The sequence below is a fragment of the Bombus bifarius genome, unplaced genomic scaffold, assembly GCF_011952205.1.
Source record: "Bombus bifarius isolate JDL3187 unplaced genomic scaffold, Bbif_JDL3187 scf7180000008213, whole genome shotgun sequence".
NCBI classification, from domain to species: domain Eukaryota; kingdom Metazoa; phylum Arthropoda; class Insecta; order Hymenoptera; family Apidae; genus Bombus; species Bombus bifarius.
Window position 1 is genome coordinate 526306 of NW_022884516.1, and position 15426 is coordinate 541731.

General features: G+C 27.4%; 4 protein-coding genes across 5 annotated transcripts; 2 read left to right on the forward strand and 2 right to left on the reverse strand.

Annotated features, from left to right (window-relative positions):
- The first annotated feature begins 23 nt into the window (after positions 1–23).
- LOC117210953 (ubiquitin-like-conjugating enzyme ATG3) lies at positions 24–2794 on the forward strand. The gene is made up of 6 exons (XM_033454437.1): positions 24–280; positions 1043–1231; positions 1572–1841; positions 1978–2127; positions 2240–2367; positions 2455–2794. The coding sequence occupies exons 1-6, from the start codon at positions 209–211 to the stop codon at positions 2615–2617; spliced, it is 972 nt and encodes a 323-aa protein (XP_033310328.1). The 5' UTR covers positions 24–208; the 3' UTR covers positions 2618–2794.
- Positions 2795–4264: 1470 nt separating this feature from the next.
- LOC117210820 (anaphase-promoting complex subunit 7) lies at positions 4265–7039 on the forward strand. 2 transcript variants are annotated; one of them, XM_033454192.1, is made up of 7 exons: positions 4281–4299; positions 4474–4607; positions 4780–5103; positions 5168–5577; positions 5720–6134; positions 6285–6559; positions 6696–7039. In XM_033454192.1, exons 2-7 carry the CDS (start codon positions 4539–4541, stop codon positions 6916–6918), a joined length of 1716 nt encoding a protein of 571 aa, XP_033310083.1. In that variant the 5' UTR covers positions 4281–4299; positions 4474–4538; the 3' UTR covers positions 6919–7039. The 2 variants fall into 2 exon arrangements, with proteins under 2 accessions (XP_033310082.1, XP_033310083.1); XM_033454191.1 differs by having other exon boundaries at positions 4265–4607.
- A 1501-nt stretch (positions 7040–8540) lies between these two features.
- LOC117210821 (protein FAM122A) lies at positions 8541–11638 on the reverse strand. The gene is made up of 5 exons (XM_033454193.1): positions 10733–11638; positions 10567–10630; positions 9958–10358; positions 9728–9868; positions 8541–9642 (listed from the first exon to the last, which is right to left on the reverse strand). The coding sequence occupies exons 1-5, from the start codon at positions 10846–10848 to the stop codon at positions 9321–9323; spliced, it is 1044 nt and encodes a 347-aa protein (XP_033310084.1). The 5' UTR covers positions 10849–11638; the 3' UTR covers positions 8541–9320.
- Positions 11639–13251: 1613 nt separating this feature from the next.
- On the reverse strand, positions 13252–14538 carry LOC117210822 (thioredoxin reductase-like selenoprotein T homolog CG3887). The gene is made up of 4 exons (XM_033454194.1): positions 14229–14538; positions 13951–14080; positions 13693–13876; positions 13252–13609 (listed from the first exon to the last, which is right to left on the reverse strand). The coding sequence occupies exons 1-4, from the start codon at positions 14360–14362 to the stop codon at positions 13497–13499; spliced, it is 561 nt and encodes a 186-aa protein (XP_033310085.1). The 5' UTR covers positions 14363–14538; the 3' UTR covers positions 13252–13496.
- Between the last annotated feature and the right edge of the window lie 888 nt (positions 14539–15426).

Sequence of the window (15426 nt, forward strand, 5' to 3'; positions counted from 1 at the left end):
GCTCATTTAGGTGTATCAAAAAGTGGGGAAATAGCATAAGATAGTAAGTAGGGGAACTTAATGGAAAGTGGAGATTTTTGGTACCGCATATATGACTCTTATGTTTGCCCTAATCGATAATACGTTGGAAACTGTTGATATCATACGAATGTTTGCTTTCAACAATTATTCTTTTTGAAATCTGAATTTCTTGTTCTACGAAATAGCGATGCAGAGTGTTATTAATTCTGTAAAAGGTACTGCGCTTGGTGTTGCCGAATACTTAACCCCTGTGTTAAAGGTATGCCTGTATATAAATATGATATCTTCAAAACAGATATCTTAAAAAGTAATAAGTAAAAAATATATTACATAAAAGTTTTGTGTAATGAATATGTCATTATTATATACTATTTAATCATTTGTTTACGTTATGTTGCTATATGTTTATGATATAATGTAATGAGTTTATTATATGTTTTTCATAATAAAACTTAAAAGTGGTAGATTTTTAAATAAACACCTAAAATTTATTTGATTTATTCTTTTACTATAATTATAAAATTGTGACATGAATATCTATAAGATTGTTATTTTCAACATAAAAATGTAGAGAAAGAAAACAATTATGTTTATTTATGATATTGTCAATACAATAATTATAAAATTATACTTTATAACATATAAATTTTCAATGTAACAAAAGAAGTATCAGATTAAAATAAAATGAATTTTTTAAAATACCTTTGTTGTGTATAGACCTTTGTTTTTATAGTGCTCTCAAGTCAACTTTATATATAGCTTTTAATATATATTATTGTGTCCTGATTTTATTTATTTATTATTGCATTAAATACTTGTATCCAGTTCCTATCCTCTTAGTAATAATTTCAATTAATTTACCAAATTTTTATTACATTTATAATATTTATTTTTTATTATACAATTCTTTATTTTTTCCAATTATGTTTCTTGTAACCTTTTGTTATCTCTGCTATTATAAAATATATATTATATAATTAGAATAATTTCCGTTTGTATTAAATAACTTATATTATTAAAGGAAAGTAAATTTCGAGAAACTGGAGTATTAACACCGGAGGAGTTTGTGGCAGCAGGTGATCATTTGGTACATCATTGTCCAACATGGCAGTGGGCTACTGGCGATGAAGATAGAATAAAATCTTATCTTCCTAAAACCAAACAATTTTTATTGACACGTAATGTTCCTTGTACTCGCAGATGTAAACAGGTATTATTGTCTTCGAAGAAATATAACATAATTAATATATCTTTCATTCATAAGTTATAAACAAAAGAGTTATTAATTTCTTCAAGACAAATTTTCTTAAAACCAATAATTTCACACTTATATTATATATAATATGTATATAGTATTTATTAAAAATAATAAGAATTTGATGATTATTCATTTTTACTAATTAAAATCTAACCACATGCAGATATGTTAACATTGTAACCTTCGAGTATCTCTTAAGATATTATATTATTTACTGAATATAAGAAAAAGATTTTAATTAATACTTACAAATTGATGTATTATAACTTTCTAATATTAGATCATATTCTAGATTGAATACAGCAAAGAACAAGAGTGTATTATAGAAGAAGATGATCCAGAAGGTGGTTGGGTTGACACACATCATTATGATTCGAGCCTTGGTGGAATTGAAGAAAGAGTAACCGAAATGACATTAGATGAAACACAACTTTCCCAGTCAATTGGTACAGAGGAAAATAATGGAGATAATAATGAGGATGATGATGATGATGATGATGATGGAGATGCTGCAGATATGGAAGCTTTTGAAGTCAGTGGAATGTTAGACGAACAGGATAAGGTATTTTAATTTTAGATAGTTATTATGTTATAATTAATGAATATTTATATTAGTTAAATTGTTCTATTACATTTCAACAATGTTTAATTTTTAAGACTTGAAACTATCACAATTTAATAAAATTTAAATTAAATAGTATGCAGCAAAAATTACAAAGAAACCAGCTAATGAGAAATGGGAATCATTTTCTGAAGGAGAAATTATTCATACACGTACATATGACTTATATATTACATATGATAAATATTATCAAACTCCTCGATTATGGCTTTCAGGATATGATGAGGTTTGTAGTTCATTTACCAAGAGTATATTTATGTATTTTATTTGTATTGTAAAAATATTATATGTAGAATATAAAAAGATCTTAGTTTCTAATATAATCATTTTTATAAAAGAATCGTAAGCCTTTAACAGTAGAAGAAATGTATGAGGACGTTAGTCAGGATCATGCCAAAAAGACTGTTACAATGGAGGTACATCCTCATATCCCTGGACCGCTAATGGCTTCAGTTCATCCTTGCAGGTAATTAATTTTAAGTAAATAAATTAACGATTATTCAAATTATTATTTCTATTAGCATAAGATTCTTACTAAAATAAAATTATGCAGACATGCTGAAGTAATGAAGAAGATTATTGAAACTGTAATGGAAGGTGGTCGTGAACTTGGAGTACATATGTATCTTATAATATTTCTCAAATTTGTGCAATCTGTAATTCCTACAATTGAATATGATTATACACAAAATTTTATGTTAAACGCCTCTGGTTAATAGCTTTACAAATTTTCATTTTACCTTAAGGATAAACGTGATTTTAGTTTATAAGCGTAATATATAAAAGAATTAAAAGCATTGTGAAGCATATAATAAATACATTTCAATTCAGAAAACTATAAGCTTGTATGTGCACAAGACACTTCAATATAAAATCAAATTTTGCTGATCTTATGTATTACTTGCAAAAACTTGTACCGTTTTGTTTTGTTATTTTACCATTGTTACAAAAACAAAATAATTAGTATTTTCTAAAAGTTATAAACTATTTTAAATTATTCATGTATAAAGATCTTTTATTTAAAAGATAATATATATATGAACATATATAAAGTTATATATCAATAGTAAAAAGTAGAACATATACATATGAAAGAACTGAATTCATAAATAAATTCGTATTTCATTAAGATTATTATTTACCCATTAAATATTTTTACTACATGAAATCTATTTGACAGATAGATTTGAGGTAATTGTCAGTAACAGCAGTGATAGAAATGCTGTAATAATATGTATTACAAGCCCATATATGTATGTACTTATTATGTCTGCTTTATTTAAGGTTTTCATGAATTTAACATGTTTGAATACTTTTGAATAAAAAACATCTTTAATAAAATACAATATTTTTTTTAATATAATAGAATAGGAATGGAAATTTGTTCATCTTTAACTATTCAGCATATACAGAGTGATCACCTAGGAGTCTAAGCTGGGATATTTTCGATACTGTTAATTATATCCAAAAATATTTAAGATAAAAGTTGAATGACATCAAGGGGAGCATATTCTGATGTTATTAGCTTTTCAGTAGGTAGTCGTGTAAAGGTCATGTGAAGATAAATTTTATTTTTTAAATGAAATAATATATTTTTATATATTTACATTAATCGATGCAGCTCGTGATTTTCTATAAGAAATTATTAGTCTACTTATGTCGGAATACTATTAATTTGATAGATATTTTAACTTTGATTTTGTAAAACTTATCGTATGAAAGACTTTCGAAGATATCATCAGTCGCTATGGTTTGAAGCTCCTTTTCCACTTTTTTGTCCAAGCGCGCGAGGTGACGAGACAAACCATCTTATCCCCACCATCGCGCACTTACATCAACTTGCATTTCTGTTTCTAGGAGACAGTTCGCTTGGTTCAATTCATTTCAAACTAAATGTATAATAAACTTTGAAATAGTATTAATTAATTATGTAGAGTTATTAATTATTATTGTTAATAAAAATATTAATATTAATATGATATATTATATAGCAAATTGTTTTTATTTCAATGATTTAGATATATTCATATATTAATTACGGAAAGAATTATTAATTGTTCAATCATATGTATATTTGTAGGAGAAAAATCGAAAATATATATATTTTGCGATAAAAATGGGAAATATGTTACTCCTTTTCCAAATATTTTCTTATTTAGAACCACCATAGAAATATATGATATTTTTGTTAATATCAATTAATATCCAAAATTTTTTTTAAGAACTATATTTTATTTATTTTATTTTTAATTTTACAGTAAAAAAAATAGCAAAGATGTTATTTAACATCAATTTTTTTATGTCATTATGTCCTATGTTCTAAATCGGTAATTGCATGGCAAATAATTCAAAATCTTTATATCAGAGGTCGTTGTTTCCGCTCAATTTTGAAATGGCGGTACTTGTACATTTTGTATTTAAATGTCAATTGCCAAATTGGGAATTTGTGAATAAAGACTTTACTTAAAAACACTTTTTACATATTTTATAACTTATCTATATTGAGTTTAATATGATATTACACTTAATATAGTATTGATTGTATTATCTTTCACAATTCCATTTCTTGTAGGTTAAGAAGTGTCTTTGGTGATAGATCTTCGGCTACTTTGTAATTTAAAGAATATTTTAGAGAAAATGTCGACTTTGTACGATCAAATAAAGCTCCTCTACGAGCAATCCTTATATTCAAATGTTATTTCGCTTGTAAGTAAATGTAATAAATGATTAAAGATATCTTTTTCTTGAAATTAAAAAATAAATTTTTGAATAAAATTGCACTTATTAGTAAAAAATGCAAATAATAAGTGTGTTTTATAATTTGTATGTGTTTTATAAAGTATCTTAATAAATTAATATAATTATCTCCATATTATAGGCAAATTTAGTGTTATCATTAAGTGAGCACAATTCAGATTTGTTGCCAATACATGGAAGATTCCACATTTACGTTTATTATGCGGATGCTCATTTTTACTTAGGAAAATATAAAAGAGCTGAAGCACTGTATAAAAAATCTTTGCAATTTCGTAAGTGTTTATTGAAATCTAAAGGTGCCACAAAGCCTCTAGAAGGACAAAAAGATCTACCAACTGATGTTGATATAAAATTTCAAATCCATTTATGTTTAATAAAATTAAAAAATCCTCAAGAAGCACTTCAAGTGCTGCAAAGCATTCCTGGTAAACAGAGAACTCCAAAGGTAATTTAAATAAATTTTAATTTTAATGTTTAATTATGTGTGTAAACATGTTTTTATCTTTAAGGTAAACATGGCACTTGCAAAAATGTTTCACGAACAAGGAATGGAACGTTCTGCAATTACTACATATAAGGAAGTTTTAAGAGAATGTCCATTAGCCTTAGAAGCTGCAGAAGGTCTTCTTTCGCTTGGAGTAAAGGGAATTGAAGTAAATTCACTAATTGTAGGTTGCGCGTCCAGCTTGTCAAATTTAGACTGGTTGAATACATGGATCAAAGCTCATGCACATATACATAATAGAGAATATACTCATGCAGTATCAACATTGAGGTCTCTAGATAATGTTAGTCTATTAAGGGATAACTTCAATTTATTGACAACAATGGGAGAATGCTATTATTATGCTGGAGATGATAAAAATGCTTTATTATGCTTACGAAGAGCAAGAATTATAGAACCAGATATTATGAAAGGGTAATAAGAGTTTTATGGGTATATACTGTCATAATTATAACTTATACAGCTATATTTTGTAACATTTTATAATTAATTAAATTAATTTAATAGGCTTATAATGTATAAAACACATACTTTTTGAATTTCTGTTTGCGTTTAGGGTTGATGTTTATGCTGCAGTATTATATAAAACACATAGTGTTAAGGAACTTGAAAGACTGATTCCAATAATAACAGCAAGTAATGAGTGCAGTGGAGAAGTATATGTTGCCATGGCATATTCTCTTTACGCTACTAGAAAGCTTGGTAGAGCAAATACATTTACAGCACAAGCCTTAAATTTAAATCCAAATGATATAGAAGCAACAATTCTTCGAGGGAACATTTTGATAGAACAGAAGAAATACCAAGATGCATTATTCTTCTTTAGGCACGCAGTACAATTGAAACCGTATCGTTATGAACCACATAAGGGTTTGGTAGATTGTCTTGTAGGAATGCATAGATTGCGGGAAGCTATCAATATCGCCAGTGGATCTTGTAAACAACTTGGACACACTACAAGAGTTCTCACGGTAGTTATATCAATTAATTGTGATAGTTTATTTTTTAATAGTATATACAATTTGAAATTATAAACAATACCTTACTTAATTTAATGCATATTAAACTAGGCATATACATTTTAAGAATATTAATTATAAATAAAAAGTAATATTTTATAGCTTTATGCATCTGTACTCATGAAAGATCCAGTTTCTGTTGGAAAGGCAAAGAATCTTTTGGAAAAGGCATTACTTCAAGATGAAGTTTATCTACCTGCTGTATATCTGTTAGCTGAGATATATGAACAAGAAATGAATTTGGAAGCTGCAATTGCATTACTTGAAAGACAGGTAGAAATACAAACAGCATGTAAATTACATCAGATGCTTGGAGATTTATGGGCAAGAGTTCACAATGAAGAGAAAGCTCTGGATCATTATGCAATTGCTTTAAAGTAGGTTTTTTCAATTTATTCATTTGTTATTAATAGATATAGTATATAGATAATGTATAGTATAATGTCTAACACATGTTTCCATTTGAAAATTTGTAGTATAGTAAATATAAACTAACATAATGTTCTAAATTAGTCTAGATCCAAACAATAGAAGAGCTTTGGAAGGTATGCACAGACTAGACAACTCTTCAAATAAACTGGATACAGCTTATTACATGACTGTGGGTGAAGAACAAACAGACACAACCTATGATGTTGGTGATGGTTTACCGGATACTGACAATGATGAAGCACCTGATGAAAGTGAGACTGAAGCTGTATGGTCAGATATGGATCTTGAAGCAAATAGCCAATAACAAAAAAAATCTTGTTATAAGATTAAATAGATTCAATATAATTAAATTGGAGCTGTAATTACATGTATTAAATTTTCTTACTTTACTTCTTTGTAAATAAGATCATTTGTCTTATTACTTACGTGCAATGTTCTCAATTATTTACTTATAAATTATCAGAATATTTACTACCATTTTTTGAGTAATTGAAAATGTGGAAAAATATTTTTATTACAAGAATTTTATATACAAATTATTCCTTAAATCATGTCTTTAAGGACTAGTGCTACTGTTTTCATAACTTCTATTCATCTCATATGAATAAGAAATTTTTTATCAAAAATATATCAATTTCTTTTTTTACAGATATTTTATTTGTTACTTCTTAAATCTATTTTTTTAAGTTCTGAGTAACAACAGTATATATCTAATAAAAATTTGTTACACCATACGAGAAACAAATATGTAAAAAAGTTATAGGACGAAAAATTGAAAAAATGTTCTTTCTATAATCTTGTTATGACACTGTTAAAAATGACGTATAAATAATTATGTCTAAATATGTTGTAATATTTCAAAATTTATATTATTTAACATAGTATCACTTATTAATTCAAATTATATGTATAATATATATTCGATTTATTTATTTAATAATAATATATATTTGATCATCTGCAACAACTGTTGTCCGTTTTAGAACTAAAAAAATTAACAGTAAATAAACTAAAAAATGTGTATACGAAAATTTAGTAGATTTGAATATACTATCTACAATGTTACCCATTTACTAAACATGTAAATGAAAACGTATCATTGGGTAGATGATTAGAAGGCTATATTTTAAATAATAATGGGATTTTGAACTTTCACGATTTAAAGACTATTTCAGGGGAATGAAAACTGTAAATAAAGGAGCAAAAATTAAGTATAAATCAAAATAATTTTCCTCTGATGTACAAAAGGCAGTGATAAGATCAGTAATCAGCAAATTACAATTTTAAAATACATTTTTCTTGAACTGTAATTCTTTAAAATAGTGTATACTGTAATTGCAAAGTGATTTGTTTAATTAATTTTAGATTGAGTATAAACATTTATAACATTTCGTAACTCATCATAGAGGATTCTTGCAATTTTTTAATTGCATTTACTATTTATTTACAAAAATAACCAATTGGCAAAATTGAATTTTAAGCTATTAATTTATCATTTTTAAATAAGACACGCAGTATTGTAAAATAGCTTCATAACGCGAAAACTAATAGTATATACTAGGAACCGAGATCTTTTTCTTAATGTTTTAGAACAGTGTTACAGAATTTTTAAATAAGCGATCAACAGTGTCAGTGACAATATACATACATATAAAATAAAAATTTATGACCATATAAATGCGATATATACTAATACTTATTTTCTGTTTTAACACTTCTCAGGAAGTATCATAAATATAAATAAAAAATATTACTTTTACTTTTATGTACAATAACCTCGATGTAATATTTAAATTTTTCTGTTTAACTATTTTTCACCAATAATTATAAATAATTTTAAGGAAACACTCATTATATTTATTTGTTATTCGTATATTTTTAAAATAAATTAATAAATTTTATATTATTTTGAGAAAAGCAGAGAAGTATTTTATCTTTCGCATTTATTTGTCCAAAAAGTACTGTTTTGTCTTGTACATTATTAATTTTCAGAAGTATTGTATACATTGAATAAAAGTACATACTACAGATAGTTTATTTACACACTATACAGGATTGGAGATTCATAGAATCAATAATACTATTAATGCGCGAATTAATAAATCGATGTACACCATACTTATGCTTATTTGTCTACTTATTTTGAAAAGAAGGATCGCACAAAGGATACGCACATTGGCGGGATTGTTCACTGACAAAAAAGGTCACAACTGAAATTATGTATGCTTAATTATCATATGAAATTAAAATAGCCAACGTCACATATGTATATGTATCCTTCCTAAGCAAAGGAGAACTTTTAGATTCGATGTATTTAGAAAACGCAGAATTCAGTCTTAAAGGTAGGAAGCACGCATTTTCCTAAATAATTCGCTTTGGTCTTAGAACTGCGTTTATATTACATGTATGTATATATGCATCTCATTGCTTCAACCTTATTTGACAATGTTAATAAGCATCTTAACAAGAATGAAAGCATCATTTGTGATGCAACTAATACACATTTAAACAGTTTGCACAATACGAAAATTAATAAATAGATATGACCAGAATGTAGATAGGCATTAAATGTAAAAAAATGATCTATAGATAAATTTAATACATAAAATTCATTGCTCTAATGATCATCTTTTACTACTTACAAGAATAAGTTTGTCGTCGCAATGTTACATGTTTCTCTTTTAAAGTGTTTTTGGATGCTTCCCTTTATCCATTATTTTCTCGTGTAGTTTGTTTGTGTTGTATTTCTTTAAAAGTTTTGACCTGTACACTCAATCTTTCCGCTGAAGTAGTGGTAGAAGAAGAGGTAATGGAAGAAGATGAGGAAGACGAAGAAGATGAAGACGAAGACGAAAACGACGATGACGAAGATGGATCGTCATTAACAATTGAAGGAGCACCTGGACCAGGTGATGGACTATGCACAGGTCGAAAAGAACAACCAAGAGAGTCAAGACTGGAACAAGACTCTGGAGTTCCAACTGAACTAATAGTTCCAGGATGTAGACTAGATATTGCCACATCCAACCTATGTTGAAAGATATTGCATTGCATATACTAATGACTTTGTAGCATTAATCTAATATTTTTTTTATTTTAAGTAATAAAATTACCTAGATGCAGCGGAAGTTAGCAAACCGGAAGTACGTTTTGCAGGAGGTTGTAACTGATCCATTCCAGAATCATCTAATTCAAATTTTCTCTTAACTGATGCCAAACAACTCGGTCGTATTGCAATAGGACTTAGGCTCCGTCTTCAAACACAAAATTGTTAATTGATAAGACCATACCAATAAACTATACCTTATTATATAGAAGTATAATACACATGAAAAAAAATAACCTTGTAGCAAAAGCTTTTCTAGTAGGGCTAGGTGATAGATTATTTTTCCATGTAGCTGCATGAACACCAGGCGAATAGCAATGTCTTTGACCAAAACCAGTTCTTGTTGGTGATGGTGAAGAATATGTAGTTGAACCACTTACAGATAAATTGATACTCAAGGGGTCAAGAATTCGTTTAGCAATTGGTTGTGATTCTATCTTAAATTGCAATGAAGCTGATTCTGAGTCTTTAAAGGACAATCCTTCTGCTTCTATGGTGAGGTCTTCCCATGATTGAGAGATCTGCATGGCACTGTGTATTTCTTTTTCATGTGCTGCTTCACGACCAGCAACATCAATGCATTCTTCTTGTCTCAATTGACTTACACGTGGTGTTAGCCTAGGAACAGTTCCAGGACTCTAAAACAACAATTATTTTATCATTAAAAACAGAGTCAGTGGTATAAGGTATCACAAAACTATAGTCAGCAAATGATTTTCTTATTAATAAAGCTAATTACTCTATGATAACTACATTTATATTTAATTTTAAATAATCGTTTTCTTGTAATTTTAAAGTAATACATAATAAACATGGACATTGCACATATACAAGATTCATTCTTACACTAGTGCTGAAGCGTCGTGTACGAGGTGAATTTGAAAATATGTTAAAATTTGATGGGACATCCCTGCAAGCAATTAAATTATTATTTTGCGATTGTATAATTTGATTAACTGATTATAGTTAAATTTAGCACTTAGATTACATTCATTAGCTTAATACAAAATACCTTGGCGCAGAAGCGGAAGGTGATGTTACAGACATTGTTGCAGTGATCTTATTGATCATGGGTGCACTGCTAGACCGTTTCAAACTAATTACTGTGTAGTCAACATCCATGATCATCTAGACCAACTATTTCTTGATACATCTGTCTAGAGACACTTGTCAAGGACTCGAAGTACATTGAAGATGTGCAATAATCTAATTCACTAAGTAAATCAATAAATAATTCTTGGCACAAAATAAACGTATATTGCGCTTTCTCCTGCTATTGCTATTCGATATTTCAATAGTAGTAAATTATGTCTTTTAGCACAAGAACTAAGAAGATGCCGCATTTGAGCTCTCATTTAAACACTGCCGCTCCGATTTTCGTTTCACTTTTTGTTGCGCGGTTAACGCAAAATATTTATAATCTATGTTTTGCTTTATAAAATAAAATAAAAAAACTATAAAAACGTAGGCTTTGTCAAATTGAAAGTGTACATAGCAAAAGTACGAAATAGCAAGGTAGACAGACAAATTCCGATATTTCTGATTTTTAGTTCCTACTTGTACCACCGTACAGAAACCAAGTTACAAATTATAAGGTGATTTAATTTCGTAACCCCTAATTCTTCAACGATACCACTAACTACAATTAAATTGTGATTTCTTCGAGTGACCGTCGAACACCTATCGTTTCTTATCATGAAGCACGCGTATGTCAGATCTGGCTATGATCCTTTTGCTTCCTTAGAAAAAATCTTTCATGATTAGGAAGCACACTGAATTTGCTGGTAGCCGCGAGCTCTCGTTAAATTTACAAGTCTAAGCGTACATGATCGAATTGTAAAACTAACTACTATATAAAATATTAGCAAGAAGAAAAAGGGAGGAGAATTATGCTATCTTCAATGATCCTTTTCTAAAATCATAGTTTCTCTCTCTTTCTACCAAAAGGCGCAACATTTAAGTATTTTCAATAATACTTATGCACTGAATCAATTTAAAATGTTTACTACAAATAAGAAAGAAATAATTTGAATATAATGCTATACGTTTCTGGAATGGTATGATGATTGTATAAACAATCGAATTTTAAGCAGATAATTTTCTCGTCATTATGAATATATGCAGTTGGTGCGTATAAAACAAAAGGATATTTAATGGTGGTATTTTCAATAGAAAAAGAGAGAAAACTGCTTAAAATTTATATATCGTGTTAGTTCAAATATCTTTTATAAGATATATTTTATTTTATATATATAATAGTATATCTATTATAAATATATGTCAATTATATTATTTTAAATACCTTAAAATAATTTTTTTAATTTCTATAATGAAATAGCTTTTTTCAAAAATATACAATCTAAAAACTGATTTACCGATATAATGTCTACGCAATAGATATAAGTAATTATACGATATTTGTTGAATTATATAATTATAATTATAAAATTATTTACCATGTCGTATAATTATCAATAGCTTTACTTATTGTGGTTCAAAAGTAGATATCCGAAGATACACCGCAGGAAATAAGTTTATATTCTTTTAAAATGTTATAAATATGACAGGGCAGTAAATTAACGACATATTCTGTAATATATATCATATATATTGCTATATTCTGTAACATAATATAATCTGTAATACAATCACTTATTTTTTGTATCTATCTATATAAAAAATTGTAATCATTAAAAAAATAACATTTATATTCATATATATTTGTTTTATTATATCTTCAACTCCTATAATTTTAAAAATTAATTTTTTCCAAAAATATAAGTTTTATAATTAAAAATTTAGTATTACTTATGAAAACGGGAACATTTATTTATTTTCTACATATTTTATATTCAATTATTAAAGTCTATTATCTTAAGTTTAAAAAATCCTGTCTGTGATATAACAGAGTATATATTAATGTTAAAAACAATAATGATTAGTAGATAATAGTTTCAAAATATTAATGAGAGTAAATGAATTTTGTATATTTTTAAATAAAAATTTTATCTCTTTCGCGACAGGCGCCAGCTATATCCGGCATCCACTATCCGCGTCCACGGCGACGATATATATATACATAATACAATAGTAGTATTTTACTTTTACTAAATTATATTCAATATTCAAAATTATATTCTATCATTGCTATATAATTTTCAATAAACAACTCAAAGTGAAGATTTATTGCAGGATTTATTTTTAAAGTACAGAACGAGGTCTCAACAACATTTCCTTCATCCAATACATTCTCAAGTTCTCTGTTGTTTCAACGAAATCCTCCAAGATTTTAAACGAACACGTTGGGAGAACAAAAAACGCGAGACGCTCGTACGGTGACACTCGGCGGCATGGCGGCCCGCTCGTAGAGACGCAGTGATGGCTAGTACCCACCGTGGCGAAAGGGTTAAATATCTTTCAATTAATATGTACTTTAAGGTACTGAACATTTACTTTTATGCCCGTTATAATTAAGTAATATCACGTATTTCTTTCCCTAATTTCTAAATTAAGATGGAGAATGAAAAATAGTTTTGAGCAATATTAAAAGGTTTTATTTCTGCTTCCCTCATGCAAACTCTATCCGTTTTAAATATACTGTCTCATCTAAACTGAGATAGCAAGGTATATAAGAAAATACATATATAAGATACGCGAACGATGGTAATTGTTCTTAACAATTATAGAGTTGCAGCAATGAAAGTTCCATAACCACAGTTACTTAACGTTTGGTACAAATAAAAAAATGCCACATTGGATTTCTTATTAAAATTAATCTATTCTATATCTATATCTGCATATCGCATATTTAAATGATTATCTATTATTTGAAATAGTTCTAATGGTTGTGGTATTCTACCAGTTTCCAATTTAGACCACACTGGAACATCTAGAACATAATAAATAACTTAGATACATATTTATAGATACTGTATAATTATATTTATTATAATTCATAGGAACATTGTTTACCATTAAAATGTATTTCAAAAGCTCCTGATGATATGAAATGTCCTTCTATGGCATTAAAAATAAAAAATATCATTATACAGGAATAAAACCGATTATCTAGACACCATTGCCACAGTGATGTTGGTGATTGTCCTAAATCAAGCCCACTTACTATTAAAATTATCAGTGAAATTTTTGCAAAACTCTAAATAAAAATAGGAAACATAGCATATTAATAAATAACAGATATTACGTGTTATAAAAACAAAATATAATTACCAATAATTTAGCAATGAACATTTTATTATGAGAGGGAATATAATTTTCTCCATCAATTTTTAATTCTGGATACTTTTGCTGAAGGATATTGACATATTCTTCAAAAACTTTTCTATATCCACATGAATAACTGAAAGCAGAAAAAATAAAAATTATTAGCCTATTAATGAAATTATAAACGTATAAATAAATCATCAAAATAATATATATGTCAAAATATATCGAATAAAAAAAGTAAAATTATTGTTTTTTTTTACAATTAAATTTATAAAACTCACCAATAGAAGAATTTTAACGTCGGTCCCGTTTTTGTACCAAGTTTGGTTAATGAAACTTGATTGTCATCAGCTTTATTGTCTAATGCGCATAAAATAACGCAGAAACACAAAATTAATTTCATACGACGCAGCATTCTTTAAGTCATTGAAAACTCATCAATAGTTTAAATTTTTATCGAAACAACTATATTTTTGTCTTCTAAAAGACGCCAACTAATACTCGTCTACACCTGTCTACACCGATTAGTCACTATCTGCTGTTAAGCAGTGCATTTCCGAATCGAACCGAGTTGAACCGAATCGAGTAAAACATATCTATACAATTTTATCAGATCCATTGAATTCTTAATTTAACTTAATTTAAACATTATTTTGTATTTCTCTGACGTTTTCTCACAAATCTTTGGCCTTATAATAGAATTGAAAATATTTATTTACTTTCTATCAATATCACTTTTATTAGATTTATTTACAATATATCTTTTAAAGTATCCATATCAATACATTAGATTTCAAGGCAGAGTGAAAATAAAATAATTTTTAATAATAGATTCATGAGTAAATTAATTTATTTGGTGTTTTCCAATAAATACATATAATTATATTAGGACCATACATATGTACTCTTACGATTTTTGTAATTTATTATTCACTAATCTATACATATACACTGTGATCATAAATTCATTATGTAATTGAAATCACAGGAGATTTTATAGCGCAAAATAAAACGAAAACCAGGAGTAACAAAATTACATTGAACGCTTTATTTTCGAGAAAATCGAATTTGGAGACTTGTCAAGTATATTTAAATTTGTCTAGTAGTCTAGCTCAACATAGACAAGAGTACAAGAATCATTCTACATGCGAAAATAAACCGAAAATGCAGAATGAAGTTATTTCATTTAAGATCTTGTTCTGAAAAAACAAAATTTGAATGTTTGGTTAAGAATGAGTCTGGAACACATATATTGACAAATTCTCAAATTCGGTTTTCTCAAAAACAAGGCCTTAAATGAAAAAACTTTATTCTATATCTTCAACTAATTTTCATACCTAGAGTAACCTTTTGTCGAAATGATCTATCCTTGTCTATCTGGGATTGGATAAATTCATATATATGTATATTTACCAAGTTTTCAAATTTGGACTTCTCGAAAATATATATATTCTCAATTTCCTTCTTACTTTGAGCTAT

Coding starts and splice junctions, on each gene's coding strand:
- LOC117210820 (XM_033454191.1), top strand. CDS start 4,539: ATGTCGACTTTGTACGATCAAATAAAGCTCCTCTACGAGCAATCCTTA. Junction 5,104..5,167: donor GTAAACAGAGAACTCCAAAG/GTAATTTAAATA, acceptor TTTATCTTTAAG/GTAAACATGGCACTTGCAAA. Junction 6,560..6,695: donor CATTATGCAATTGCTTTAAA/GTAGGTTTTTTC, acceptor GTTCTAAATTAG/TCTAGATCCAAACAATAGAA.
- LOC117210822 (XM_033454194.1), bottom strand. CDS start 14,362: ATGCTGCGTCGTATGAAATTAATTTTGTGTTTCTGCGTTATTTTATGC. Junction 14,081..14,228: donor ACGTTAAAATTCTTCTATTG/GTGAGTTTTATA, acceptor TTCTGCTTTCAG/TTATTCATGTGGATATAGAA. Junction 13,877..13,950: donor TGTTCATTGCTAAATTATTG/GTAATTATATTT, acceptor ATTTTTATTTAG/AGTTTTGCAAAAATTTCACT.
- LOC117210953 (XM_033454437.1), top strand. CDS start 209: ATGCAGAGTGTTATTAATTCTGTAAAAGGTACTGCGCTTGGTGTTGCC. Junction 281..1,042: donor ACTTAACCCCTGTGTTAAAG/GTATGCCTGTAT, acceptor ATATTATTAAAG/GAAAGTAAATTTCGAGAAAC. Junction 2,128..2,239: donor GGCTTTCAGGATATGATGAG/GTTTGTAGTTCA, acceptor TTTTTATAAAAG/AATCGTAAGCCTTTAACAGT.
- LOC117210821 (XM_033454193.1), bottom strand. CDS start 10,848: ATGATCATGGATGTTGACTACACAGTAATTAGTTTGAAACGGTCTAGC. Junction 10,631..10,732: donor CCTTCCGCTTCTGCGCCAAG/GTATTTTGTATT, acceptor AATTGCTTGCAG/GGATGTCCCATCAAATTTTA. Junction 9,869..9,957: donor AGAAAAGCTTTTGCTACAAG/GTTATTTTTTTT, acceptor TTGTGTTTGAAG/ACGGAGCCTAAGTCCTATTG.